Source organism: Marmota marmota, unplaced genomic scaffold, assembly GCF_001458135.2.
Source record: "Marmota marmota marmota unplaced genomic scaffold, marMar, whole genome shotgun sequence".
NCBI classification, from domain to species: Eukaryota; Metazoa; Chordata; class Mammalia; order Rodentia; family Sciuridae; genus Marmota; species Marmota marmota.
Window position 1 is genome coordinate 23,159,115 of NW_026000082.1, and position 26,757 is coordinate 23,185,871.

A 26,757-nucleotide genomic window follows, 5' to 3' on the forward strand; every position below is an offset into this window, starting at 1 on the left:
ACTCTCCTGCCAGGACCCACCCCCGCCCCCCAGCCCTCCCTGGCTGAGGCCTTGCTCATTCCTCTGGGGGCCTGTACCTCCTTATCTGTCCTTCCCTTTTGAGCCAGGCACAGAACACACACTGGTCCTTAGTCTCAGCACTCTCATTCCCAGACTTTCCACACTGCCAGCTCCGTGTCCTAGACAAGTACTGATGCCTCTGGGGTCCCTTTCCCCAAATCCCAGCCAAGCCAGAGACCCCCAAAACTACCCCCAACCCCCCCCCTCAACATCTGACACAGAGTGAGCTCAGCGTGCTTGCTGCATGGTACCAGGAGCATGGTCTTGGGGCCTGAGACCCCTCTCTTCTATTTCTGGCTGTGTAACCTTGAGCAGCTGATGCAGCCTCTCTGAACCTCACTCCCAGGCCCCACCCAGTCCACTTTTCCAGGTTTGTTTTGGAGAATCAAATGAAGGAAAGCACGGAGAGTACCTGGCACGTGGGCACAGCTCCCCACACAGCTGTCATTATCACCAGGTCATTATTACAGACCTCCCTTATGCCTGAGGCCTGGGTTCCAAGGCTGGGCGGCAGGCAGCAGGCAGGTGATGAACTCAGAAGCAGCCGCAGCCCCTGGTTGACTCAGGCTGAGGAGGTCCCAGGAAAAGTGGTTGCTTTATGTTCAGCCTGAAGCAGTCAGGCTCTGCCTTCCCCTCCCCACCTCCACATTCATCCAAGTTCAAGGCCACCTCCCCTTAGCTGGGGGAGCTGTTCATCTGGCTGCTGTGTGACCTTGGCAACACTCACCCTCTCTGAACCCACCCTGGAGAGTGCTGTAATGGGGCAGGCTGTGGCCTCCAGGCACATATGGTGGGAGCTCTCTCATGGCATCTAGGCTCCACAGGGTGGGTCTCCCTCTCTCTCTTTCCAGTACCTGGCCTGCGGTGTGGTGGGAACTCTCAGGAACCTTGCACACCATCCTCTACCTCCTTCTGAGAGCTCGGGGTTATTTTTTTTTGATATATTGAGAAACTGAGCCCAGAGATCAAAGGGCTATTTCCCAACACCACACAGTAAGGGCCACAGTCATCTGCTATAGCCCTCCGCTCTCTAGGGGACTCCTGGCTGGTGGTGGCTGCCCCCCTCATTTCTCCCCAGCTCCAGCTGGTGCCAGGGGATAGTCAGGAATCATCGTCTTGCAAGATCTTTGCACGAATCTGTAGGACAGAGAGAGTCAAAGCTCAGAGAGCTGGAAGTGTTTGTCCCAGGTCACCCATCACAGGGGTAGAGAGCAAGATTCTGTCCCCTATTTTTCTGATCTGCTCCTATCCCAGCTGCCTCCCCAGTTGGGCAGGGTTTTGGGGTTCCAGCAATTCAAGGTCTCAGGGAATCCAAAGGGAGGCCTTTTGGTCTCACAGACACCCCCTGCCTATGGGTGGCCAAAGAGGGGATGTGCTTGTCCTGCCAGGTTGGGCCCACCAGGCCCGCCTGGGCCCGCGGCTCCCTGCCAGACCCATTGTGAGGTCATCGGGCCATCCCAGCTCCCTGTCTGATCTCGCTGCTGTGACTCAGCCCTGCCTTACCCAAACCTCCCCCTCCTAGAGGACCCCAACAATGGCTGGCCTGGCCTGGCCTGGGCTGCCCCTGCTACCCGCCCGTACAGGGCCTCCCTCCCTGAGTCACTGAGTCAACTCCCCACCCGGCACAGTGCGTCAACAGCCTCCTCCTCTCCCCCAAGCTCCCAGGGTTCCCAGTGCTAAAGGACCAGGGACCAGGCTGAGGGATAGGTGGGGGAGACTTCTGCTGCCCCCAGACTTGGGCCCTGGGTTGACCCCCTGGACTCTCTGACCCCAATAGGAAAATCCAAAATGGACTTGAGAATTCAGGCCAAAAACTCCAACTGACCTGGGTTCAGATCCCTTGCTAGATGGATGACCTTAGACAAGACACCAGATTCCTGATGAGAAGAATAAGGGTGAGGAAATGAACTGCATCCCACATGGATTCCAGTGGGATCATGTATGTTGGGATGGTGGCTAAGGATGCAAGCCACGACGCAGCCATGACGCAGGCAGACCTAGATTCAAGGAACAAGCCACTTCACCCCTCTAAGCCTTCTCTTCTATGATGTGGGAATAACAAGGACTCTGCTATGGTGATTAAATGTGATGATACATGTGAAAGGTTCTGTGTAGCATCTGACACATGGAAAGTGTTCAGTGAACAGCAGCTACGATTGATCCTATATGTACCAGGCACTTGGTGGGTCCACATTGCTTTCAATGAATGATGGAGAGATGGAGAACATCTTCTTCCCTGATGCTCAGGAGGCAGCTCTCCAAGCTGAGGGTCCCAGTGGACCTGGACAGGGTCAGTTAATGAAGAGTAGGTGGACTTCACCGACTTCCCTATTTCCAATTCAATTCATATTTATTGGGCATATGATCTGAAAAAGGGCAGTGGGGTTGGGAGAGATGTTGTAGATGACAAAGGGCAGAAGGATTGAAGTAGCTCCAATCCTGGAATCAGAGAGGCCTGAGTTTGAGCTCCAACCATTCAAAAAGACTAGCTCCCCAACCTTAGAGTCTGGAGATGGGTGCATGGGTGTACCTCAGAGGGTTACCACTGAACGGATTAAGTGGGAGCTTGGTGACTGTGCTCTATCATCAGGTATAATCAGTAACAACGTTGGCATCCACTTCTTTCTCATTTAATCCTCCCTCAGCCCTGCTGCTGCAACTATACACATTTAATAGGGGAAGAAATCAGGACCCTGAGAAAGAGGAAAGAGCACACGGGATGAGAGGGTCTGGGATCAAAGCCTAACTCAGTCTGACACCAGAATTAGAGCCCTCAGTCACCAGCCTGCCCTCAAGGACAGGCGAGATGAGGCTGGATAAGAGTTGACTCTTCGTAAGACCTGTGTGGGTGTCAGGGAGGCTTGGCACGCCTGGCTTGGATGGAGTTTGGAATGCTTCCTGGGGGAGGTAGCATCTGCAATGGGCCTTGAAAGATGAGCAGAAGAGATCAAGTAAGAAAGGAGAAAGGATGGGCGGCCCCAGAGTGCACGGAGAGGTGGGAGCGGGCAAGGCTGCTGTGTGCCAGGGACTGCCCTAAAGCCTTGGGCACCCAGATCAGCCCTGAGGGAATGAGGCAGGAAAGATAGCTCAGGGTCAGACCCTGGCAAGCCCGATGCCAGCCAGCCTGGGCATTTTGTGAATTGCCTCACCCAGATGCCAGGCTGGGCCCTGGTCACAGACTCCAAGGGAAAGCTTGGCTTTTGTAGGAAGACAGCTTTGCCCAGAAGTCTTGTGAAACGCAACACATCTCTGTCCAGAGTGGCATTATATGGTGTCCTAAAGTGAACACGGGTGACTGGAGCCAGCTAGGATGGATGTTTGCCTTGGACGGTTGGGGTCATCCAGAGCAGTGGAGGGGTTACCTGTGGGGATCTGGCCCACAGCATGAAGATGACACAAGTCCCCCTACACACACACACACACACACACACATGCACACCCTATTCCTTTCCAGGAATGTGCCCTACCATGAGGCCCATATGTATTCTGCAGCCCAAAATGAGGAACAGAGGCCAGCTGGCAGAGCCTGCTTGTGCCAGATCTTATGTTGGCTCAGCCCCAAAGCCTCCCAGCATCTGTCAGGTGGGACATTTCTTCTGAGATGCCTTTGAAAGATGTGGCCTCCGACATTGAGGAAGGTTAAACATGCTGCCCCGTTGGTCACATGACAGTGAGCCACAGAACCTTCCCTGCCCTTACTACCTTTGGCCTGGCCTGGTGTTAGGCACTTGTCCACAGAAGGTTGGAGGGAATCGGGTGAGGGTGGGGGGATTCAAGCCTGAGTCACAAGGCTTTGAAGCTGGCACCCGGATCTGCCAAGCCTCAGAGGTTCCAGGGGTGGGTGGCCCTTGACTCACCCCCACACCCTGAGCTGCCCCAGGCAGTGGCTTTAGCTCCTGACCACCCTGCCTGCCAGAGCCGGGCTATGCCCCTCCTGGGTCACTCATAGCTCAGGATTCCCAGTACCTGGGCGGGAAGGCCAAGGCCTTCAGGCAAGGAGGTATCCCAGGCACACCTTTTCCCAGGAATGTCGGCCTGAAATCACAGTGGGAAGCCCAGCTTTGCCTGCCTTCTGGGCACCAAGTTATCCTGAAGGTACAGGCACCAGGCACTTATTTTTAGCTGACACTGAATTCTAGAATGAAGTACTGTACTTCTGCGTGGCCCAGCCTCCTGGTGGCTCACCCCTTCCCAGAGGGGAAAGGCGGCCTCCTGGTGGGGCCCTGGGTGCGCCTTGGAAAACATGGGTTCTAGGCAACAGAGTGGGTGTGGCTCTGAAAAATACCAGCTGCATGTCTTGGCTGGTGGTGGTGTTGGTGGGATGGAGGCGAAGGTTGGGGCTCCAACCCCTCCAAGCAGGAGACCAGGCCTTAGAGAGAAGAGTGCAGACACCCTGTTTTTTTAGGATCCAGGCCTAGCAGGGAGACCTCTGGCAACTATTCTTTTTCCTAGACCTCAGTTTCCTCATCTGAGTATAGGGCCAAGGGCCCTTGCATTTGTAGGTGGCTGTCTGATCTTTTCCTAAGAGTTATCTCAAGTCTTCATTGTTAGAGCATCTTTTAAAAATATTTATCTTTATTGTATTTATTTATTTGTATGTGGTGCTGAGGATCGAACCCAGGGCCTCGCACGTGTTAGGCAAGCACTCTACCACTGAGCCACAATCCCAGTCCTGTTAGAGCATTTTTAAAGATGATTTCAGACAGAAAAAGAGGCCTAGACACCCAACCCCTCATTAGAAGGGGTATCTGTGCAAAGAACAGGCCTTGTCTGGTGATAGAAAGCCATGCTGTTACACTCCATTTCACCCCAGTCTTTGACTCCGCTAGGCCCTGGACTGGGAATTCCAGAGGAAGCCATGTGTCCATGAGCTCATCGTCATGAGAGGTGATGGTCTCCCTAGAAAATAACAAAACTGGCTTCAGGGAGAGTGTTACCTGCCTTTCTAGCTTTGGCCCTTCTAACCTCTCCTATCTCATTTCTACTGAAGGAGGGTGGAGGGAAGGGAGGCTGGTTGGGTGGATGTATGGGTGGAAGGATGGAGAAAAGGTTAGACAATGGGTGGATGGAGGAGGTTTGATGGAAGGAAGGATGCAAGGATGGAGAGATGGATGGATGAGGGGTGGTAGTGGATGGGCGGGAGAACGATGGGGTAGATGGGGTGTAAGCCAGCATCAGCGGATGAGTATGGGGGAAAGCCTAGCCCTGCCTCTTGTTCACTGTGTGACTGAATAAGTCCTTTCTTTTGGGACTCATCTGTGGTGAGAATCATGGGCTCAGCCTGCCTCCCAGGTTTGCTTTTGAGATCAGATGAAATAAGAATGGACTGGTCATGCCAGACAGGCCTCAGCCACTGGCCTCTTGAGTTCCATGCTGTGTTTTGTGTTTGGGGACACAGGTGAGAGGCCTGCCTCTACTCCTGGGCCCCCCACTTTGCAAGCCTGCACAGAACTCTCTGCCTGGTACAAGCCAAGAGGAGCCCTTGGAGGGGAGGTACTATGGAGGGCTCCCAAAGGCCAAGGAGTCAAGAAAGCACAATGGGGACACACAGAATTCAGGCTGGGACCTTGCAGTTACATAGACCTGCCTTCTAATCCTGGCTTTGCCACACCCAAGCTGTCTGACATTGGGCAAGTCACTTACCCTCTCTGAGCCTCAGTTTCCTCACTTATAAAATAGGGACAAATTACAATACCTGCCCCGTGGATATTTTGTGACAGTTAATGGACATAATTCATGTAAATCACTTAGTACGGGGCTTGGGATATATTAAGTGCTCAATAAATACACACTGCTTGCTTTATCCCCCAAAAGGTTAAATAGGGAATCAGGCCCTGACTACTCAGAGGGAACAAAAAAATTGGAGTCCAGAGATTTCCATCCTAAGAGTTGAGTTCCTGAGTTGGTCTTCTTATTTCAAACGGCCCGGCAGGACTCACATGGTCACCTGACCAGGGTGCTTTGACTGAACAAGGTCTGCTTTTAGTGAAATTCCACCAGTTCCATGGGCCTCGATGACCCTGTTCTGATGATTCTTGGATTAATAACAAACAAGGCACATGAATATTTCTTTAAAAGTACAGTTTATGTGTGAGATATAAATCTTTCCAAATGGGGGGCTGGGGATGTGGCTCAAGCGGTAGCGCGCTCACCTGCCAAGCGTGCGGCCCGGGTTCGATCCTCAGCACCACATACAAAGATGTTGTGTCCGCCGAAAACTAAAAAATAAATATTAAAAAATTCTCTCTCTCTCTGTCTCTCTCTCTTTAAAAAAAAAAAATAAAATAAAAAAAAATAAATCTTTCCAAATGGGCTGAGATGGAGGGAGAAGGAAGCAAAAGGGGTATCCTCAAGAAAGGAGCCAGGCCCACAGGGCTGAGGTTGCCCTCGTTGAAACCCAGCATGAGGACAATGGTGTGGGTGGTGGTGGCCCTGCTGGTTCAGGGCGAGCTGTGGCCAATAGCACAAGGCCCAGACCACCCACCATAAGCAGGCCCTGAGACTCAGTGGCCCAAGACCCAGTAGCACAGCCCAACCAGTCCCCAGTCTTGGGGACAAGTAGTGATAGGAATATCTGAAGTCCCCAAACCCCAGCTCAGGCTCACCCCAGAGCCCCCAGCCTAGGCTTGCTCCACAGCCAAAACCCTCCCAGTCTCCCATAACCCTAGATCCTGACACGGGCCCCTGCTCAGCTCCTCTTTGCTTACTCTGCTAAGCTGCTTGCATGATGTGTACCTGCAGCAAAACACTGTGTCCCTTCTGCCAGGGTTACAAACAGAAATTTCTGAAACCTGGTAGGGCCAGGTAGCAATGGGGTGACTGGTTTTCCAGAGGCAAGAGAGGGGAAGGCCCCAAGCTGGAAACAAGAGCCTTGTAGCCATGAGCCATGCATCCCTTTGGGTAGCTCCAAATTCATGTCCCTGGATTCTGAATGTCACAGGCAATCAGGGTTGACAGCATCTGTCACCATTGATGGGAAGGGATAGGACTGGTACATGGCCACACAGTGTGAGTAGCAGAGCCCTGGACAAAGCCCCCTGGGCCAGGGCCTTACCTGGTGGATACCCCCACCCCCACCCCCCCTTTTTTTTAACTGTGGCACAATATTGTTGGTACGCTTGACCCTCAGTCTGTGTGTCCTCCATCCAACAAGGGTCCATGGCTGCTGGCCAGCTACTCAATGGTGCCATATGCACCCCACGCAGGGATTATAAATGGAGCTTTGGGGTACACAGGGAGACAGCCCAGGCTCATCCTAGTGCTCTGGTCTTTCTGTCAGTGGGGTTCAACTGGGGTGAGGGTGTCAGAGCCCTGGGCCCAAAAGGACCCAGGACCCCAGGCACAGCTGCATCCTGGGCGAACCTCGGGAGTATATGGAAAGAGTAGGGCTAGATTAGGATCCAGGAGAACATGCCCAGCCCCATTTCTGTCTTAAACAAGTGGTTTAAGTTATCTCATTGGACCCAGTTATCTCATCTACAAGACGGGAGTGAAGGCTGGAGGGGATTTCTACAGGGCAATTCCTAGTGTTGAGTCTCACCCAAAATACAGATGCCTCCACTGTCCTCTGCTGCCAGCCTGCCTCCCCCTGAGTCTCTCCCTCTCCAGCTGGGGTGGAGTACATGGGGAAAAAAAGATTTTGTGTGGAAAACAGTTCCATCTAAATTCTGACAGGGTGAACTTTGGTGAATCCCAGCCCTCTCCGGGTAGCCTTTAGAGACCCAGGCAGACAGCAAAACCAGGTTGGGTTGGGAGGGGCAACATGGTGGTGTCAGGGCAGCTGGTGGGCACCAGAGGAGGTGGGGGGTGCATGCCGACAGATCAGCCCCCAAGGGCAGGAACATGCAGCCAGGCCCCTTAGAAGGACCAGCGTCAAGGTCACCAGAGCAGTTACTGCGCAGGGGTAAAGGTGTCATAGCCCATGACCCGGGAGAGGCCAAGGTGATGGCCAGGGCCCAGGTGAGCGGTCCAGGGGCCTGGCGTTGGCTATTTTGAACTCAGCTTAATTTTCTCTACCTGGAAACCAACTCTGGCCGGTGGGGTAGCACTGTTCCCGGAATGTCTTCCTCCCCTAGGACCTGGCCCACTCAGGTTCCCGGGCCAGGCCTCTCCATTTCACAGGAGCTCTGGGTGCCCAGCTGGAGCCCAGGGCAAGGAAGGAGGGAAACCGGAGCTGGGCTTAGCGCGCAGCTCCCTGCGCTGACCCTAGAGGCCCCAGCAGCGGCCCCTGCCCTGTCCTCATCCTCCTTTCTCAGCCAGGAGGGATCCTGTCTCTGGGTCCATTTAATGCTTCTATTATGTTTCCCAGACTCCGAGCCTCTGGCTCCCTATTGTCCTGGGCAGGCGTTCTGCATTTGTGTAAAGATTAGCCACTTCGAGCTGCACCTCTCACTCCCTACCGTCTTCCTCCTGTACTTTCTCCAATCCCAGCTGTTCCTTTCTCCCCGTGCTCGTTTCCTGGTTCTGCGTTCCCCCTACCTGTCTTTATCTGCCTCCCTGTTTGTTTTCCTCCCTGCCCTGACCCCCTCCTTCTCCCCGCTGACCTGCTTTGGCTGCTTTCTTCTCTTCACGGCTCAGTAGTTTGCATTCTCTCCGCCCCCTCCCCCCCACCCCTGCCGAAGTCCCTGTTCATATTCTCCCCGAGGCACATAGAAAGGACTGGGAGTATTGTCCCTCATTCCAGAGACATTCTCCAAAATTCTTAAGAGAGGCACAGTGTGAGGCAGGGCCCGTGAGCTCCCCCGAGCAGGGAGTCACTTGTGGTTTGTTTGAGAGACCAACATCAGGGTCCCAATGCCAGCTCTGCCCTGTGCTGGCTGTGTGGCAGAGGTGGCCCTGATCCTCTGAGAGCCTCCTTGTGGACAGTCATGGAGCTGACACCGGATGATAACAGCTGCCTCCTGGGGGGCAGTGAGGAGTCCAGAGTGCTCTGAGCACATAGCAAGTGCTCAAGAAATGACGCTTCTGATTCGCACTGTGCCTGGCCCCAGTCTGGGGGAAGGAAGACCCTGGTAGATGGCATCGGCCTCCATTGATTCTGTCCAGCTTTAATAGGGTCTCACAGCAAAACTGCCAGTTCCTGTGGTCACCTCTTTTCTCCTTCATGAGTATCTAATGCAGGGACTAAACACACAGGGCAAAACTACAGAATGGCCAGGGTCCCACAGTTCAAAGCCAGGCCTGTCTGCACTCATCCGCCTCCCTCAGAGAGCACTCACAGGGCTCCGACTGTGTCCAGGGCAAGCCATAGGCCCGGCCTTCCCTGGGTTTCTGGACCTCCAGGAGTGCTGGGGAGACAGGCTCAATGCCGTGCGTCAGGCAGGCTCTGGACATTCCAAAGAGTGAGAAGGGCCTTTCCCGTTTGCCTGGAGACAGGGTCCCTAAGAAGACGCGTGGGAGGTGGACTCGGAGCCAGGTCTGGGCAGGCACAGGGTGACTGCCAGTTCCCTGCGCTGCTTGGTTCCTCAAGGTGCTCAGCTTGGCACCTACACACCCCTACTCCTGTCTCCAGTGAAGGTCTGGGCCAGCAGAGAGATGGGGAGCAGAATGCCAATCCCCAGGGAGCCCTCTCCCCTGCCTTGTCTCCCCCACACACACTTTTCTTTTGCATAAAGTAGTCCCCGAGGTGAGCTTAGCATCCAGTAATGTCCAAGAAGGGACAGCACTCAGCACGCTTGTGTGTGCGCCCACAGGGACATGGTCCTACAAAGGACCCTGGAGTCACCTTCTTTGTCTCAAGGGAGACTCTAAGGCAAACAGGTTAAGAAACCCCCTATTTTGCAAATGAGGAAGCTGAGACACTGGAGGAATATCCGTGGCCACAGCTGCGTGGCTGAAGAGCTTCTGCTGGAGGCACTGAGGAATTGGGGGCGTAGGGGGCAGGGGCACTTCCTGGGTGAGGTGGGGATGAGGCAGCCTCAAGCTGGTCAGAGGTCAGGGGTAAGCTGTGTCCTTCACTGATGGAAGCAGCCCCAGAGGGGGATCTGACTCGCCCAAGGCCACTTGGCCTTGACTGGGCCTTTCACATCCCACACAAGAGAAGGGCATCCTCATCCTGGTTGGCAGTGGACGGCGGGAAAGATGCAGTGTCTCCTCTGCTCACAGAACTGCCCCCCCCCAAACTCTGAGCTCAGGGCAAGGGCTGTGGAGGCCCACAGGAGGGTGGGGAAGGAGCGTGGGTCACTTTGAGGGTGACTTGAGGAGGCCCAGTAGGACTGAAGGGGCCCTTGGGGGCTGCAGGAGAGCCCTAGGCCCAGAGGTGCTACGGGAGCAGAACCTTCCACCTCCCTCCCCCCACGCCACTGAGGCTAGGGCGGGCCAGGCACCCGGGGGAGGAGGCGCGTCCCTGGCTCTCAGCCCAAGGTGAGGCGGGGCTGGACAGCAGGGGCGGGGCGCTGTGCCTGGTATTATAAGAGGCAACCAGGGCACCAAGGCAATGAGCTACCAGCTCGGCTTAGCAGCAGGACTCTGGCAACAGACGTTCCCGCTCCGGTGCAGCCCAGCCTGTGCACTGTACCGCTGCTATGGCCTCTGTGCCCACCACCTGGTGCTCCGTTGCTCTAGCCCTGCTTGTGGCCCTGCACGAAGGTGAGCCTCCCTGGCCTCGCCTGCTGCTGCAGCCCCGGGCCTGCAGAGGTAGGGATGGCTGCTGGCCTGGACCTGCCCTGGGAGCAGAGTGTCCAGGAGGCCAGCAGAGGGGCTAGCAGGGGTCAAGCAAGTGGCCCTGGGTGCATGGGCAATGCCCCTTCCTGCAAGCAGAGTGCAGCTCTGGGGGCTTCTGAGAACACTCAGGTCCTCATTCCTGCCTGGGCAGAAGGAATGCTCCCCAGTGATGGCTGAGGGAGCTCAGGCCCAAAGAGAGGTCAGGACTTGTGTCAGGCCTACAAGGGATCAAGCTCCCCTGGGCCTTAGAGGCCAGCCTGAGTCCTAGAGGCCTTCAGAGCTTCCTCAGAGGAAAATAGCATCTGGAGTCGAGAAGCCAAGACACATCCCAGTGTCACAGAGTTGCTGGGCTTGAAAGGGGGGTTTTCCAAGGCTTCTGATTGTCCCCGGCCTCAGTTTTCTCATCTGTAAAAGGACTGGGAGATTTTGTTCCCTTACTTAGACCATGTGGGACAGCAGGAACTGACTTTCAAAATCCCAAGCTCCGGTTCCCAGGATGGTTTACAAGAAAGTCCTCCTCTGAGGCTCAAGCTGGGGCGGAGTTTCCTCAAGCTGCCTCAGTTTCCCCTAAAGCTGCAGGTGGCCAGATTCTGGGAAGAGCAGCCACACAGCTGCCTCTTTTTTGAGACCAAGAATATGTTCCCGGTAGCTCGGTTTTCCTCAGTCCCCACCCTGCCTGGGAAAGGCAGGCTGCCAGGTGCACAGAGTGGAAATGGATCTGCTCCTGAGGGCGGGTGGGGTGGGGGCTGGGCTGGGCCTGCAGCCAGGTGGCTTTGGGGCCCTGGATAGCCCCTCACTGGGGCCTTATTGCTCTCTATTCAGGGCTGAAGCCAGGTCAGTCCTAAGCAGCCAGTCCCCTGCAGATGTGTTCCAGACTAGAAAGACATGGACCAAGGAAGGAGAGCTCCTCCAGAGACTAAGGTAAGCGCATCGCCCTAGTCGAACATGCCCTGGAGGCCTTTCCCATCTCCCTTCTCCACATGAGGCGTAAGTGTTCATTGTCCGGCCAAGAGAACAGAGACTCAGAGAGGGAAAGCCACTGCCCAAAGTCACACAGTGGCATCTGGCTGACTCCAGAGTTTACACGCTCAACCACTGTTTTTTGTTACCCCTGGGCCTTACTTGCAGTGTTTTAGAGGGTTTAAGGGCTCATGACTGGGAAGGATCATAGTTTGTCCATTCAGGCTATCTCCATCAATCATCTCCCACAACCTAAGACTTGGAGGGGGCCCACTGCCCGGCCTGCTGTCTCTTCCCTGTCCAGTCTGCACCTCTTCCCCTCTGGTCTTACTGTGGCTCAGCTCCAGGCTTTGTGCAGAAGGTGCTTATGAGTATTTGTTCACCAGTCTGCCTTAAGAACAGAAACCTCACTCCTGCCCGTGCATCAGAGTGACCGGAGCAACTGCTAGAACAGGGACCCCCTGATTTGAACCCCAACCCTACCACAAACACATTGTGACCTCAGGCTTGGCCCACCACTTCTCTGTGTTTCAGATCCTTAGTTTTGAAACCAGGGAAATGGCCATCCATTCCACAGGATTGTTGTAGGGCTGGGTGCATGAAGTTGAGCCCAGGGGAACTCTGCAGGTCTTCACCACTTCCCGTCTCTGCCACTTAGGGCTCCTGAGGGCTGAACAGTGCTGGGGTCCAGCATAGCCCCACAGGGATTCCCATCCTATGAGGGGAAGAGGAAGACAAATAAGAGAAAAGGCAGGATGGTGGGGTGGGCAAGAGCAGGCATTGGCCCCCACGCTGTCTAAAGATGAAAAAAAAATTAGAATAAGACTTTGCAAGTCCACAGCACTTCACAGTGTGCAGAGAGCTTGCTGTGCCCATGAAGCACCCATCCTCAGGGCAGTTCAGGCCTGTTTTTATCCATAGGCTGAGAAAGGGTCTCAGAGAGGTTGTGGCCCTCGCCCACATTCCCATACCTTGAGGCCAGCCTCCAACGCCCAGGCTGAGACTCACTGGGCCAAGAAGTGGATGCTTCAACATTGCCAGGGTCTCAGCCAGGTTCAAAGGGCGACTGGAGCCATATTTGTCTGGTCTGGACCATCTCGAACAGGACCCTGAAGAATGGGTAGAATTTGTGCAGTTTGGAAGAGGAAGATAGACAGTGAGCAAGGTGTGGAAGAGGGAGGGCAGATTGTGGGAAATTCCAGGGCTACTCCTGGCCGGCTGGTCATTCTGACAGCATTGAACACCAACTTTATCAAAGACCCCCATCAGCAAAGAAGCTTCTGGGCCCCTGTGTGACCTGTCTTAATGTGTAGGCCTTGCTTTTGGGCTTTGGTCACCCTCTGAGCCCAAGGCAGCCATCACCCAGGATCTGGGCAAGGGCTCTCATCCTCCATTGCCCCTGCTTCCTGAGACAGTCCGTGTCCCCTGAGATGCTAAGTTGATCCTTCTTGATTTCCAGGGACATCTCTGCTGCCAAGATCCGCTCTGCCAGGCGACAGCGGGAGACAGCAAGGGAACCCAAGCTGGCCCACTCCAGGTGGAGGAAGAGATAGCACTGTAGGCTGGGAAATGTTGAGAAGAAAGCCCATGTGGACACGGGAGGAGAGGGCAGCTCAAGGAGACCCTCCACCTGTTTCCTGGGCCAGGGCCTTGGCCCCGGCCAGCTGGACCCATTTGCTGGGGCTGGCATAGGTGCTGGCCTCCCCACATGTGCGGGAGGCTTCCTCAGGACAGCCTGGTGCCCTCATGCTGCACAGCCCTCGGCCCCCAGATGGCAGGGCAGTCTGCTGGCGATGGCTGCTGGCCCCCAGGCCTGCTGAAAGTGACTGAGGGAGGCCGAGTGAACCTGGAGGTCGTGTCCCGAGGAACTTCCTGTTTGCTGGGCTACAATCCAGGAGGGACCTTGCAGTGTGGCAGGCTCACACCTAAGGCAGTCGTGGAGGCTGCGTGGGTCCCCCCAGGAGCTGGAATCCTGACCAGCCCCATCTGTCCTCTCTGGCTCCCCCTTCCCAGAGGACGGGTCCCCCTCATGCCCTTGGGACACTGCTGGTGAGAGCCTGTTCTGCTTCATCCCTCTGTATATAACTTATTTACTCTAAGGACTTTGAGAATCCCAGTTATTTATTTTAATGTATTTTTTTTAGATCCTCAATTATTTACCCGAGAACTTGTGTTTGTAATAAACAATGAAATGATATTCTGATATTTTGTTTTGGCTGAGCCTCGGTGGAAGGCTTCTCTTAGGAAGGGGCTACTTGGAAGTCAGGGGACCCAGGAGCAGAGAAAGGGAGCACCAGATCCTGGCCCTTCTCTGGCTGCTAGTCTGCCCTCTCAGATCTATCATGTACCGACACAGCCATTTGCCGCTGTGATCAGGAACCTGGGACCTACATTCCCACCAGAACAGAAACCAATGGCCAGGACTTCCTCCAAGAGCATGTTTAGAAGATGCCAAGACTTTGAGGGTATGGAGACCGGCTTCTGCTCCAGCTGCCCTGTCTTGCCAGGGTGACCACAAGGCCCAGAGCCAATCTGTCCTGTGAGGGATGGAGCCAGGTGGCTGTGCACAGCCCTGGTGGTCAGTGATGGGTGCCGTGGTGGAACCGTAGCCTGGCCCTGGCTGTGCCCTTTGCCTTGGGCCTTGGCAGGGCCCTGCTAGAGTTTGATGTTGTCTGACTGAAGAAGCCTCAGGCTCTAGCATTGGGCTCACCAGTCCTGCTACAGCCCAAGAAGCAGCCCACCCGGATCCCAGAGACAGCCTGCAGCCAGGGCCCTCCTGCTGGCAGCTGCTAGACCCACGGCCTCCATCTCTACAGACTCTCAAGCAAGCCATGCCCTTTTCCTGAGGCTCACCTATACTGCGAGTGACAGCCTGTGACCTGAGCCTACTCTGGGGACAAATTAATGGACTAAGCAATAATTATTTATATATTTCTCTAACACTGCCTTATCCAGAAAACGAATCCTGATCTCCTCGTGGAAGAATAACATGCTGATGCGTATTGAGCTACTACTACTTTATCCAGATTAACACGTTCTATCCTCACAACAATCCTGTGATGCAAGTACTTTCATTATTCTCCTTTTTACAGATGAGGAAAATGATATAAGAGAAGGCAAGGGACTTTCCTTGAGTCACACAGCAAGTAAATAAGGGGCATCAGGATGAGAGCCCTGGTTTTCTGCATCAGAGTCTATATTATACATGTGCATAATAAATATTTATTGATTGAATTCATGGATCACCAGTGTGACCTTGAACGAAGCTCTTTCTGCGCCTTAGCTATTTTTTCTAACTCGGAAGATGGGAAGCAATAGTCCTCAACTCACAAGGCTGGTACAATCACCAGACAGGCAAACTGCGGGGCCAGGCTGAGCCCAGGGCCCGAGGAGCAGAGGCTGCTTGTCAGGCTGCCAATGTGATTATGTAACATGTGGGACGGGGACTGAGCCAGAGGACCTGCAGAGAGGGAGAGACTGGGGCTGGCTAGAGTGGAGATGGGGGCAGGGGGCAGAGAAAGGATTCTGCACAAAGGGACACACCTGTCACTTCAAAACCTGAGCAGGACTCACAGGGGAAGGGGAGGGATTACAGGAAGGGGAAGAGGGACAGTGAGCAGGGACCTATCGGGGAGGTCCCTCTGCCAGGCCACAGATGGCTGCATCAGGCAAGGGGAGAACAGCAAAGATGAAGCCACAGGAGTCTTGAAGTTCAAGTGAAGGAGCTGGATTTTCTCCTGTGGGCTGTGGGAGACACGAAATCGGGAGAATGGTTCAGAACTGGGCTTTGGAAATTTGCCCTCAGAGGGCTGGTCACGGCTGAGACTGACGGAGGTGACAGGTGGCAGGAAAGCAAAGGCACCCACCCCTGGCAGGTTGGCGGTGCCTCCTGGCTGGAGAGGCCTGGTGGGAGGGGGCGGGGTCAGCCTCTTACTGCCCACTGCAATCCAGGGTCAGAGCCCCTCTCACATGGCTGTGAGCCTAAGGCCAGGGGACCCTCACTTTCTAGCATCCCATCAAAATGATCCTGAAAGCACAGCTATCGGCCAGAACTCGCCAGCTGTTTGGGGCTCAGCAGAGGCATGGGGAGCCCTGGTTGAAGGTATGCTGGAGGCCTGGGGAGGCAGGAGCTCACTGCCCTTGGCACCAGCCCCAGGGCCCTGTTCAGGGTTCAGAGATCAGTGACCCAAAATGACTGAGCAGCGGAGATGATTAGAGGGAAGAGGGGAGGCAGGAGGCAGGGACAGGCTGGGATGACGCTCAGCCCGTCAGATCCTTGGTCCCTGGAAGTGGGGCCTTTGGCTGGGGCCCTGTACTTCAGCATCTGTCTTGCCCTGCCTCTCTCCACAGGACAAGAACTTTGCAGAGCCAGGGATCACGCGTGCCGAAAGTCTGTGCCTGCTTCTAGATCACACGCTAGGTAGCCGGGACCCCGACGTGGGGAACAGTGGGGTTACAGTCTGGGGGAAATGGAAAAATGTGAGAAGCAGCTGCCAGGTCAAAGGCAGCTCTGGTAAGGGTGGAGTCTCCATTTTAGGAAGTTTGCATTTTGTGGAACAAAAATCTCTCCCCTTTTAGGTGGGTGCAGTGTTTCAAGCCTATAATCCCTCTACTCAGGAGCCCGAGTCAGGGGGATTGCAAGTGTGAGGCCAGACTGGACAACTTAGGGAGACCCTATCTCAAATCAAAAATAAAGAGCTGGGAGTGTCACTCCATGGTAAAGCGCCCCCGGGGTTCAATCCCCAGTACTGGGAGGAAAAAATTTCTCCCGCTAGGTATTTACTGAAAACGCGGAGACGTTTTTTTTTCCCAAGGTTTTCTGAGTCAAAATCGTGTTCCTTCAAATAGAGCCCAGGCAGAGATAACAGAGAAGGGGCGCGGGATGACTCCGATTTATCCGGGTTACATTGCAGGAGAAGACGCCTATCCAGACCCAGAGAGGCCGAGGCCGAGCCCCAGGCTGCCTCTGCCTCCCTTCATCGGGAAAGAGCCCCAGAGAATTCTTCATCTCCCCTTCTCTCTCTCTCTTTCTCTTTTTCTTTCTCTGAAAATAGAGTCCAGGGTCAGTTCAGATAAGTCATTTGCTATCAAGGCAATAAATTCCTGGACCGTGGCCATCCATTCATTCAACAGAGATAAATAATTGCCTCTGGGGAGACTCTGTGAGCAAGACAGACACAGCCCCTGCATCACAGGCCCAGAGAAGGGCCATTCAAAAAAAAAAAAACAAAACACTGGTGGATATTAAGATTAAAAATAGGAGCTCCCATTTATTATGGGCTTAGCGTCGCTCTCCCATATTAACTCCTGGTTCCTCGTGCAACCTCATTCACAGAGCTCTGGCATTGGGAAGTCAGGGTGGGCACCCATAGTCCCAGCTGCTCAGGAGGCTGAAGCAGTAGGATCCCTTGAGCTCAGGAGCTGGGGACCCGCCCAGGCCACACAGACCCTTTCTCAAAACAAGCAAACAAAAAGGTGATAGAAAAGATAACCAAGACACAGAGAGGTTCTGTCACTCGCTCAAAACCACACAGCTAGTGTGTGGCTCAGTGGAGCTTTAGACTCCAGGTAAGTTCTCCCACCTCTCCAACAGGGAACCACTACACTAAGATGGACTCCCTGGGGAAGGGGACTCCAAGTGGCTTTCTGGAGAAGGTGACATGTGAACCAAGTTTTAAGAGACTCAGTTGAGTGAGGGGGCCTGGGAAAGGTGGGAGAGTCAGGCAGGAACAGATGGTACACTCCTGAGCACCACACCAAGCCCTGGCACCGGCATGAGGGGCTGGCGCTCCAGGCAAGGGTCACCTACAGTAACTGCCACCCCTCCACAGCCTTGGAGTCAGTCTCCCAGGGGAGACCGGAATCGCCTGCCGTTAGTGCTTCACACCTGTGGACGCCATGCTGCCGCCCTTGAGGTCTCCCGGGTGGGCAGGGATGGCAGGCAGGAACAAATGAAAGGGACAGGGGTAGAAAATGCCTTGAGTTGTCCTTGAAGCTGGTGGCAAGGCAGCTGAAGGACGGGCAGGGCTACCACATGCTGGGAGGGGGACAGGGCATCACAGCTGGGGAAGTGGTGCCAGGCACGTCGGCCAGACCCCGGAAGAGTCCAGAGAGAGGCAGCCAGCCTGAGCAGCAGGGGCCAGGCTGGGAGCAGCCTCCGATGCCAGGACTTTGATCTTGAGTGATGGGGAGCTAGCGAAGGTTACCGAGCAGGGGAGGCCAGGACCGGAGTGCCTCCAGCTGCTGCCTTTCCATTGGCCCTTCCCTGGCCGTGCTTTCTGCTCGCCCGGCCCCTCCTCTCCAGGGAGGGCAGAGTGTGGGGCTCGCCTTGGCCTGCCAGGGATCCCAGCCAAGAGCCCTCAGCAGCTCAGAAGGGGGCCGTGTGCGGGCCCGCCAGGAGCCCTGGAAGAGGAATGCAGCCTAATTAATTCTCTGAAGCTCCCAGGGCCTCGCCTTGTGTGAGCAGCTGCCAGGGCAGGCCTGCCAGGGCGCCACCGGGCCAGGCTGTCGATCACTGGATGCTGCAGGCAGCCAGGCGGACTGCAGGCCACAGGTTGGGGAACAGGGACTAGGGGGCCAGCCCCTGGTATCCAGGATCACACAGGTCCTCCGTCCCCTTTCCGGCCAATAAAGAGCCATGGTAGCAGTGATAGCCCACAGCCCTTGAGACCCCGCGGCACACTTGGTACCCATGAGTACGCCTTCCTCACTGCTCATCGGATCCTTACAAGGGCAGTGAGATGAGTACTGTTACTATCCCCATTTTGCAGAGGGGAAAAATGAGGGTCAGAATCATGCAATCAGCAAGCAAAAGCAGGGAAGCTGGGATTGGACCCAGGCAGTCTGGGTGCCCAGAGTATTCCTCATAACCACCATCCTGGGAAGGCTCAGCAATGGAAATCAGGTCCATAGAGGTGGGATACCTTTCCAAGGACAGACTAAAAGGGGATCAGGAGACAGTAAAAGGAGTAAAGACTGCTAGGGATAAAGGCCACATTCCTGGTCTTGGCTTAAATTGCCTCCTCCAGAGGATTCTGTCCCTCTCCTGGCCCTGCAGGTCATTCAAAGAGATGTGTAGCTCACCACTTAAGGACAGGTAGGCTGCAGGAAGCGATTCTGTCCATATTAGCTTTCTATTACTGTAACAAAATATCTGAGAATAATCAACTTAAAGAAGAAAGGTTTATTTTGACTCATAGTTTCAGAGGTTTCCGACAAGTTAGTTGACGCCGTTGTTCTTGGGCTTGTGGCTAGGCAGCACATCATAGGGGAGCACATGGCAGAATACGTTGCTCACCTCCTGGAGACCAAGAAGCAAAAAAAGAGGAAAGAGGAGGGTCTGGGGCCCCACAATCCCCTTTGAGGGCAGACCCCAAGTGAGATAACGTCCTTGCACTAGGCCCCACATCCTAAAGGTTCCACCACCTTCTAAGAGTGCTAAGGGGCTGGGGAACAAGGTCCTCTGGGGGAGGTTTATCTAAACCATAGCACTCTCAGGGTGTCCACCCATATGGACCCAATTCTGCCACCTGGGCCTCTTCCAGAACAGTGCTGGCCCTGTGTGCTGGCCCTGTGTGCCGAGGCTCATGCTGGTTGCACATGCTCAGAGCATCTGCCTAACCTATTACCACCCCACCCCACCCCCTGCCTTATGGGTGGGACAGCCAACAGCAGCTCAGTAAGGTGTGGCCTGGAGAAAAACCTCGCAACTAGGAGGTGACAAAACCAGGAATGGCAGTCACACTGGCCTGACAGCAGAACTCTGCCCTTACCAGACGGCGGCCCAGAAAGGGGGCAGCACGGCCAGGTCAGGTCCCCTGAGGAGCCTCACTTTCCTCATCTGCCATACAAGGATGAGAGGCCTGACCTTACAGAGTTGTTCTGGAGTTCATGAACAGACGTCCCGAAAAGTCTCCTACGTGAGACACTGCCCTGAGTCCTTCATTTAATTAAAAAAAAAAAAAAATTGTTTTCCAAACAAGATTTTATTCATGACTACATAAATATGTCCTTATAAAGCTTCCCATAATGCTTTCATTATCCCCTAGGTGCATATTCAAACTTATCCCATTTCCCACCAAAGGGGATCAGAAATTGCCACCCCAAAATATGCCCCTTTTGTATCAGGATTGTTCTGGGCTAACAACAGCAGTTGAGAAGCAGCACATGCAGAGTGAGCTCTCCACCCCCACCCCGCCTACCTGCCTAAATGTAGGACATAAATTTCCCTCTGTGAAGGTACTTCCCCTCCTGTCTCCTGAGCCAGGAAGAGAGCAACCATTAGCACCCAGACAGAAGCCAGCACCCAGACAGCTCCACATAAGCAAATCTCACAGAAATAAACTTACCCTCTACTAATTCCCCCATACATTTACCTTCCCACACACTGTCCACCCCTAGAAGCCTGAGACCCCTTTTTCCTTTCTCTTGTCACTTCTCCATACATTTATTCTCCTTTGTTAAAATGATATATGAGCCTAACTGTCATCTTCGGGTCTTTTCTATGAAGGCCTTCCTGCCTGTAAAAATTAAAATAGTAATAACATCAAATAAAATTCGTATGCTTCTTCTCCCATTAATTGGCTTTTGTCAGTTTAATTTGCAGGCCCAGGTGACAGAACTAAGAAGGCAGAGGAAAGGATTTTTTTTTCCTTCCTACTCCAACAAGAAATTAACACTGCAAAAGAATGAACTAATTAATTAATTAAAATAGCACTGTGTGGTTGTATATAAATTTTTATATTCATTCTGGATTGATTTTTTTGCTATGTATTTATATTGAAATATAATTCACACACTAAAATTCACTTTTTTTTAAGCGCATAATTGGGAGGTTTTCAGTATATTTGCAGTTATACAATCATCAGCACTGTAATTCCGGAACATTCTCTTTTTTCTTTCTTTCGGCCTAGGCAACTTAGTGACACCCTATTTCAAAGCCAAAAAAAAATAAAAATGGATGGAGATGGAGCTCAGTGGTAGCATGTTCCTGGGTTCCGTCCCCAGTACCACAGAACAAAACAACAAGTGAAGGGAAAGATCCATCTCACACTTCTGTAATCCGTTCTTCTCCCACAACAGATCCAACTATTGGTCTTTGTTTTAATAGCTCCAGGGTGGTCCACAGCCTGGACCAAAGGTTGTTTATTTAGCCATCCCCCCATGATATTCTTTGGTTGGCCCCCATTTAATGTTCCTATAAACGCTCTGCAGTAAACACCATAGTTACACATCTTTGTCCACAGAGGACAGATTGTTAGAAACCACTGGCTCAAAGGACAAGCGCGTTTTAAATATTCTTCTGAAAATGGGGTTCCTATTGGTTCCTCCCACTGCCCCGGGGCCTGAGTATCTATTTCCTGGAATCCCTTCCAGTACTTGGTTGTATTGATCTCTCATTTGCTGGTCTATCAGGAAAGCACTTCTCAACATGGCTTCTGACACGTAAAAGAGATAAGGCCGCTTGTGGTTTCAGGTTCTCTGGAGGCTGAGGCAGGAGGATCACCTGAGCTCAGGAGTTTGAGGCCAGCCTGGGCAACACAGTGAGGCCTTGTTTAAAGGAGAGAGAAACACAGAAAGAGAGAGAGAGAAACCTGTTGGGCCTCTGGTGGAAGAGGGTGGGGACTTGGAAACCACCCATGTTCTGCTTCCTCCCCACTCGGTACCCAGGGCCCCTGTAGTGTCCTCTAGCACTGGTGTCTGGGATGCCCTTGGACGGAGGTCCGGCCCACCCAGGTTGGCCTCACCCTCAGCCTCTCAGTCCTGCCCCTAGGCCTGGCCTCGGGGAGCTTGGGCAGGGAGGAAGGACTATCCCATCTTCCTTAGCTGACCCCACCTCTCCCTTTTTAGTGGGGACCTTAGGGGAATGGCATGCTCATCTGAAAGCATGTGTGGTGGGGGACTTCAGCCCCCTGGACCTGTGGGTGTCCTGGTTGCCTCTCAGCATGTGGCCCAAATGGGCTTTGTGCAGAAGGCAGGATCCTAGTCTCGCCTCTGCTGAGTCCTTGCTGTGGGGACCCGGACAGAGTGCCATCCCTTCTGGGCCGCCAGTCTGCAGCATCCCTCCCAGGGAATAGGTGCAGAACAGATCCCTTCGGAGGCTCCTCACAAGCCACCCGGGGTGGGAGAAGGGTGTCTCCTGGGAGGTGGCAGATGGGGTTAGGGGAGGAACAGGGAGGGCAGCCCTGCCCCTCAGGGCCAGGAACCTGAGGCTCCTGCCCAATGCTTTGACTCAGTGTGTGAGTGTGGGACACTGGAGTTCCACCAGCTTAACAGGAGTCGGTGCATGTGCACGGGTCATTCAATTGTGAGCACGTGTGCCCAGGAGGGCACACCTGAGTGTAAAATGTGTTCCTGTGCACACAAAGGGGACCATTCTGCATGTCTACTCCACAAGCATTCAGGCTATGTCACACTGGGGGCCCACTCACGATCCACATGTGTGTGTCCCTGCAGTATTGTATGCAGATGTTGACGTCCATGTGTGTGACCGTGAGTGCCTCCAGTGCGTGTACCTTAGCCTCGTCGCCACTGTGTAGAGTGTGTGCATGCACACCTGCCCATTTAAGGATGCCCAGACTCCTTTGGGCTGTGCGGGAAAATCCATGTTCGGGTGTACGTAAGTGACATGAGCACACGTTACGGTGTGTGGGTGTGCAGGAACATGCACATGAAGTGAATGTGAGTGTGCACGGGGTGTGTGCACATGCAGGGGATCTAGAGGTGCCAGGTGAGGTGCTGGCGCTGTACGGGACTGCTATGGTCTGTAGGTGTGAATACACATGAGTGTGCCTTCCATAGGTGAGGCCTGGGACACCCCAGAGGTGCCACCTCGGGCTCTGTGAGACGTGACATTTCCTCCAGACCCGTGCCCACCTGGCTTGGCCCTCTCTCCACCGCTTACGCTGAGAGATGGTGTTACTGGATAAGCTCTGAACATCTTGTTTTATTTACATGTGGATTATTATTTTAGTAATTAACCAGTTATTATAAACCTTATTTATTTTAAAAACAAACATGCAGATGCAAAATTCAGATGGAATATGAAGGGAAAGCCGAGGGGGGGGGGGTTCCTGGAGCGGCTTGCAGGGTCTGGGGTGATAGCCCTGTAGGGGCCCAGAGTGGTCAGGAAGGGAGTGGGCGAGCAGGGCCCAGAGCCCTGCTTCCGCTTCCGGCTGCCTGCCATGAAATCCCATTCCCTTTCCCTGTGGCACAGGTGGGCGGTCAGACAAAGCCCGACTTGGAAACCTCACGGAGGTGGCCCCCGCTTCGATGGCAACGTGGGCAGGGCAAAGTTCCTGCTCTCAGCCGCTCACGCCTCGTCAGTAAACGTCTGGAGCTTCGATTCCTAGGAAGCTCCAAATGCAAGCCCTGGTACCTGCCCACATTTTTCTGCTCCTCCTGTCCCTGGAATAATTCCTAAGCATCTCTCCCTCCGCCTGCACTGCCTCCTGGCCCTTTAAAAATTCCTATCTCCCATCAAAGCCCACATGCCTGGCCACAAGTTTGTCTGTGTTCCCAAGTGGACTTTGTACTCCTTGGAACAAGAACAGGCTCCCCACAGTCCACTGGGCCTGGCCTGCCTTGTATCAGTATTAAGTATTAAAAATTGGGGATAAAATGAGTAGGGAAGGGAGGCGAAGGGCTTTGTAAACAACAGTGTTTGATACAAGCAGCAGGTTGTTGGGTGCCTCCCGACCAGGTGAGTCAGCCTGATCCTTGCCCTGCCCGGAGAAGGGAAGAGAAAGCACCATTTATCAATCTCCACCTGGATCATTTAAGTCTTATCGTTCTTTTCAAGGGTGGGGGGCATCACTGGGGACTGAACCCCGGTGCTTTGCCATGGAGTTACAACCTCAGCCTGTATTATATTTTATTTTGAGACAGGGCCTTGCTAAGTTGCCCAGGCTGGCTTCAAACTTTCGATCCTCCTGCCTCAGCCTCCGGAGTCGCTGGGATTATAGGCATGTGCCACCCTTCCAGCTAAACCTTATCACTTTTGATCCTTACCACACAACTGTAGGCAAGCAGTACTTTTATCCCATTTTAGAGAAAGTGATCGTCCTCAAGAAGAGTCCTCTACAAAGCTGAGACTCTAGCACCAGCCAGCCTCTAGGGCTATCTCTAGGCCCTGGCTCTATTTCTCCTTTGAGGAGCACTTAGTAGGTATCTGAGACTCAACCCCAGGGGCTCTGGAATTGCCAGAGTTCAGAGTTCATGCTCTCAGGAGCAGCCCCAGGTGATGGCTAGGTTAGTCTGAGTTGGTGGACAAAGGCCCCAGCTTCCTCACTCCTTGGGAGGGACAACCTCCCATGGGCCTTGGCCTACATTGTATCCCGGATGGGCTCGGCCCCAGGGTCCACCTCCTGTCCTTTAGATCACCTGTATTGGTTCCTTTACCTGTCTGGCTTCCCACATCCTTGTGGTTTTCTGGAACCACCTCACAAACACACACACCGCCCTAGTTCTAGTCTCTTTCTAGAGGCCCCCACCCAAGGTGGAAGGGCTGCAGCTATGAGGGGCTTTGTGTGCCCTGGAACCCCGGGAAACTGTTCTCCAAAGAGGCCTTTGTCTCAGAGGGAATGGGCCTTGGTGAGGATCAGAAGAGGCTGGGCGGAGGTGTGGGGGGTGTGGGGGTGTGGGGGTGGGGGGCAACCCTGAGGAGCCCTGGCAGGAGGGACACAGTTCAGCTGTAGCCCCAGGCTGTGCACAGCATCAGGTGGGCAGCATGTGCTAAAGGAGAGGGTGAGGGTGTGAATACACAGTCTCTGGGAGGAGGCCACACCCATGCCTCCCTCCCTTCTCCAGAAGTGCTTCTCCGTCAACCTCTGCCCCCGCAGGCCCAGGGCGGACACTGCCTGAAAAACCCCCAGCACTCAGCTGGCCTGGGTCCTTCCAGGAGGGCAGAGAAGCTGCCTGTGGAAGGCCCCGGACGTGAGTCAAGCAACCCAGTCCTTCTCTAGGTCTCACAGGGGGCCCAGGTGGGGTTGAGGAAGGGAATGGAGCCCTTGAGGGCCTGTGTGTTCCAGTCCTGTCAGGCAGCCACTGGCACACACTGCCTCAGACACGGATATCTTGTCCCTTGTCCCTTCACACTTGCAGAAGAGGGTATTCCTTTACTCGGGGGAAGTTTTGGTGGTAGAAACTCAAGTACTGACAAAGATGTCGCCTGACTTTCTTCCCTCCACTCCTCAAACCCCACCACGTGAGCCCCAAAGCAGGCAGCCTGCGGGCAGGGCCAAGTGGGGAGAGCCGGCCAACTTGGGTTCAGAAGAAGCCCCTTAAGGACTCTGGGCCTCAGCTTCCTTACCTGTGAGATGGGTGGAAAGCGCCACCTGGCTCCAGGCAAGCCTCTGCCCTCTCCTTTAGTCCTTAATGAGGCAGAAAAGCAACTCTGTTTTCCGTTGACAGAGGAGGCAACCGAGGCTCAGAGAGGAAATAAGGAAACCAGGCCTTGGTCAGGTGGTAGAATATTGCCTGGCCAGCCCCTGCCAGGGAACCCTGGACCCTCAGCCCAGCCACTGCCTCGCCTGGGTCCAGGAGCCTGCACATTCCAGCCCCTCCCTGCCTGGCCTGGCCCTGACCTCGGGGTTTACCCACTGGCCCTTTTTCTCAGCTGGGGCTGGGCCAGCAGTATCAGCCCTGCTCTGGATACCTTTGGCCTCAGGCATGCAGGGACCTGAGCCAGGAGGTTAAAGGGGCAAAGCACAATCTGACCTACTCCCTGGAGAAGCTCTCAGAGACTCACAACACCTAGGATAAGCAGGTACGCCTGGCCACGGGGGACCTGCTGGCTTCAGCCTGGAGGGTAATCACACACCTCCTTGGTTGGCCAAAGAGGATCGAGAGCAGAAAGGGCAAGGCTGAGAGACAGGGAGAAGGAGAAAAGGGAAACTGAGGCAAATGATGGATCTGTATAGGTTCATCTGGGTGTATGGCCAGAAGAAATGCCTGGATATGTTCATTTTAAAAAAAAATATGTATTAGAATCTTCATAGTAGCACCATAGTCAAATTGGAAACTAGCCAAGAGCCCAGCAATTGTGGAATGACTATAAATTGAACGACGACTGCACAAAACCATATAGATGATCTGACAAACTGAAAGCACAGAACCAAATAGTATATACCATTGTGTTCCATTTATCTAGTTTTAATAGATGCAAACTAATTTGTGTTGTTAAAAGTCAGAATAATGCTTGCTTTGGGGGAGGGGTGTGAGCAATGACTAAAAGGCAGCAGGAGGGGTGTTCCAGGGTCATGGTCATGTTTAGTTGCTTGCTGTACATAAAGCTGCATGATGATTTCAATTTGGGAAAATCCATCGAGCTGATGATTTGTCCACTTTTGTGTGCATGTAAGACTTTCTTTTTTTATAAATTTTTTATAACTTTATTTTGTTTGTTTGTTTTATTTGTATGTGGTGCTGAGGATCGAACCCAGCACCTCACTGAACCATAACCCCAGCCCCCCCGCATATTAGGCTTCCAAACGCTATATAAATCAAATCTTGCAGCATGCACTCTTTCCTGTCTGGCTTGTTTATCACAACATTGTGTTTTTGAGATTCATGCAAATTCATTCATTTATTGCTGTACAGTATTCCATTGTGTAAATATAGCACAATTTATTTGTCTGTTCTGTTGACTGGAGTTGGACTGTTTCCAGTTTGGAGCTATTATTAGAAATAGTACTGCTTTGAGCCAGGTGCAGTGGCTCATGCCTATAATCCCAACAACTCAGGAGGCTGAGGGAGGAGGGTTGCAAGTTCAAGGCAGTCTTAGTAATTTAGTGAGATCCTATTGCAAATTTTTTAAAGCACTGAGAGCCAGACACAGTGGACCATGTCCACCTGTAATCCCAGTGGTTCCAGAGGCTGAGGCAGGAGTATCCCAAGTTTGAGGTCAGCCTCAGCAACTTAAAGAGGACCTAAGCAATTGAGGAAGACTCTGTCTCAAACAGTAAAAAGATCTAGGGATGTAGTTCAGGTATTAAGCACCCTTGGATTCAATCCCCAGTACAGAGCAAGAGGAGGAGGAGAAGGAGGAGGAAGAAGAGGAGGAGGAGGAGGAGGAGG

At 53.6% G+C, this 26,757-nt stretch overlaps 1 protein-coding gene and 1 long non-coding RNA gene across 2 annotated transcripts; one reads left to right on the top strand and one right to left on the bottom strand.

Annotated features, from left to right (window-relative positions):
• Nucleotides 1-10,318: 10,318 nt before the first annotated feature.
• Nucleotides 10,319-13,879, top strand: Edn2 (endothelin 2). The gene is made up of 3 exons (XM_048782696.1): nucleotides 10,319-10,695; nucleotides 11,412-11,643; nucleotides 13,142-13,879. The coding sequence occupies exons 1-3, from the start codon at nucleotides 10,584-10,586 to the stop codon at nucleotides 13,233-13,235; spliced, it is 438 nt and encodes a 145-aa protein (XP_048638653.1). The 5' UTR covers nucleotides 10,319-10,583; the 3' UTR covers nucleotides 13,236-13,879.
• A 4,971-nt stretch (nucleotides 13,880-18,850) lies between these two features.
• LOC125620421 lies at nucleotides 18,851-25,606 on the bottom strand. The gene is made up of 2 exons (XR_007352078.1): nucleotides 24,992-25,606; nucleotides 18,851-18,982 (listed from the first exon to the last, which is right to left on the bottom strand). It is a non-coding gene; the product is annotated as an uncharacterized LOC125620421 (long non-coding RNA).
• Nucleotides 25,607-26,757: the final 1,151 nt, after the last annotated feature.

Excerpts from the sequence above, each read along its gene's own strand:
- Edn2 (XM_048782696.1), top strand. The coding sequence starts at position 10,584 with ATGGCCTCTGTGCCCACCACCTGGTGCTCCGTTGCTCTAGCCCTGCTT. Across the intron at positions 10,696-11,411 it reads GCAGCCCCGGGCCTGCAGAG|GCTGCCAGGTGCACAGAGTG; the intron begins GTAGGGATGGCT and ends TGGGAAAGGCAG. Across the intron at positions 11,644-13,141 it reads GAGCTCCTCCAGAGACTAAG|GGACATCTCTGCTGCCAAGA; the intron begins GTAAGCGCATCG and ends CTTGATTTCCAG.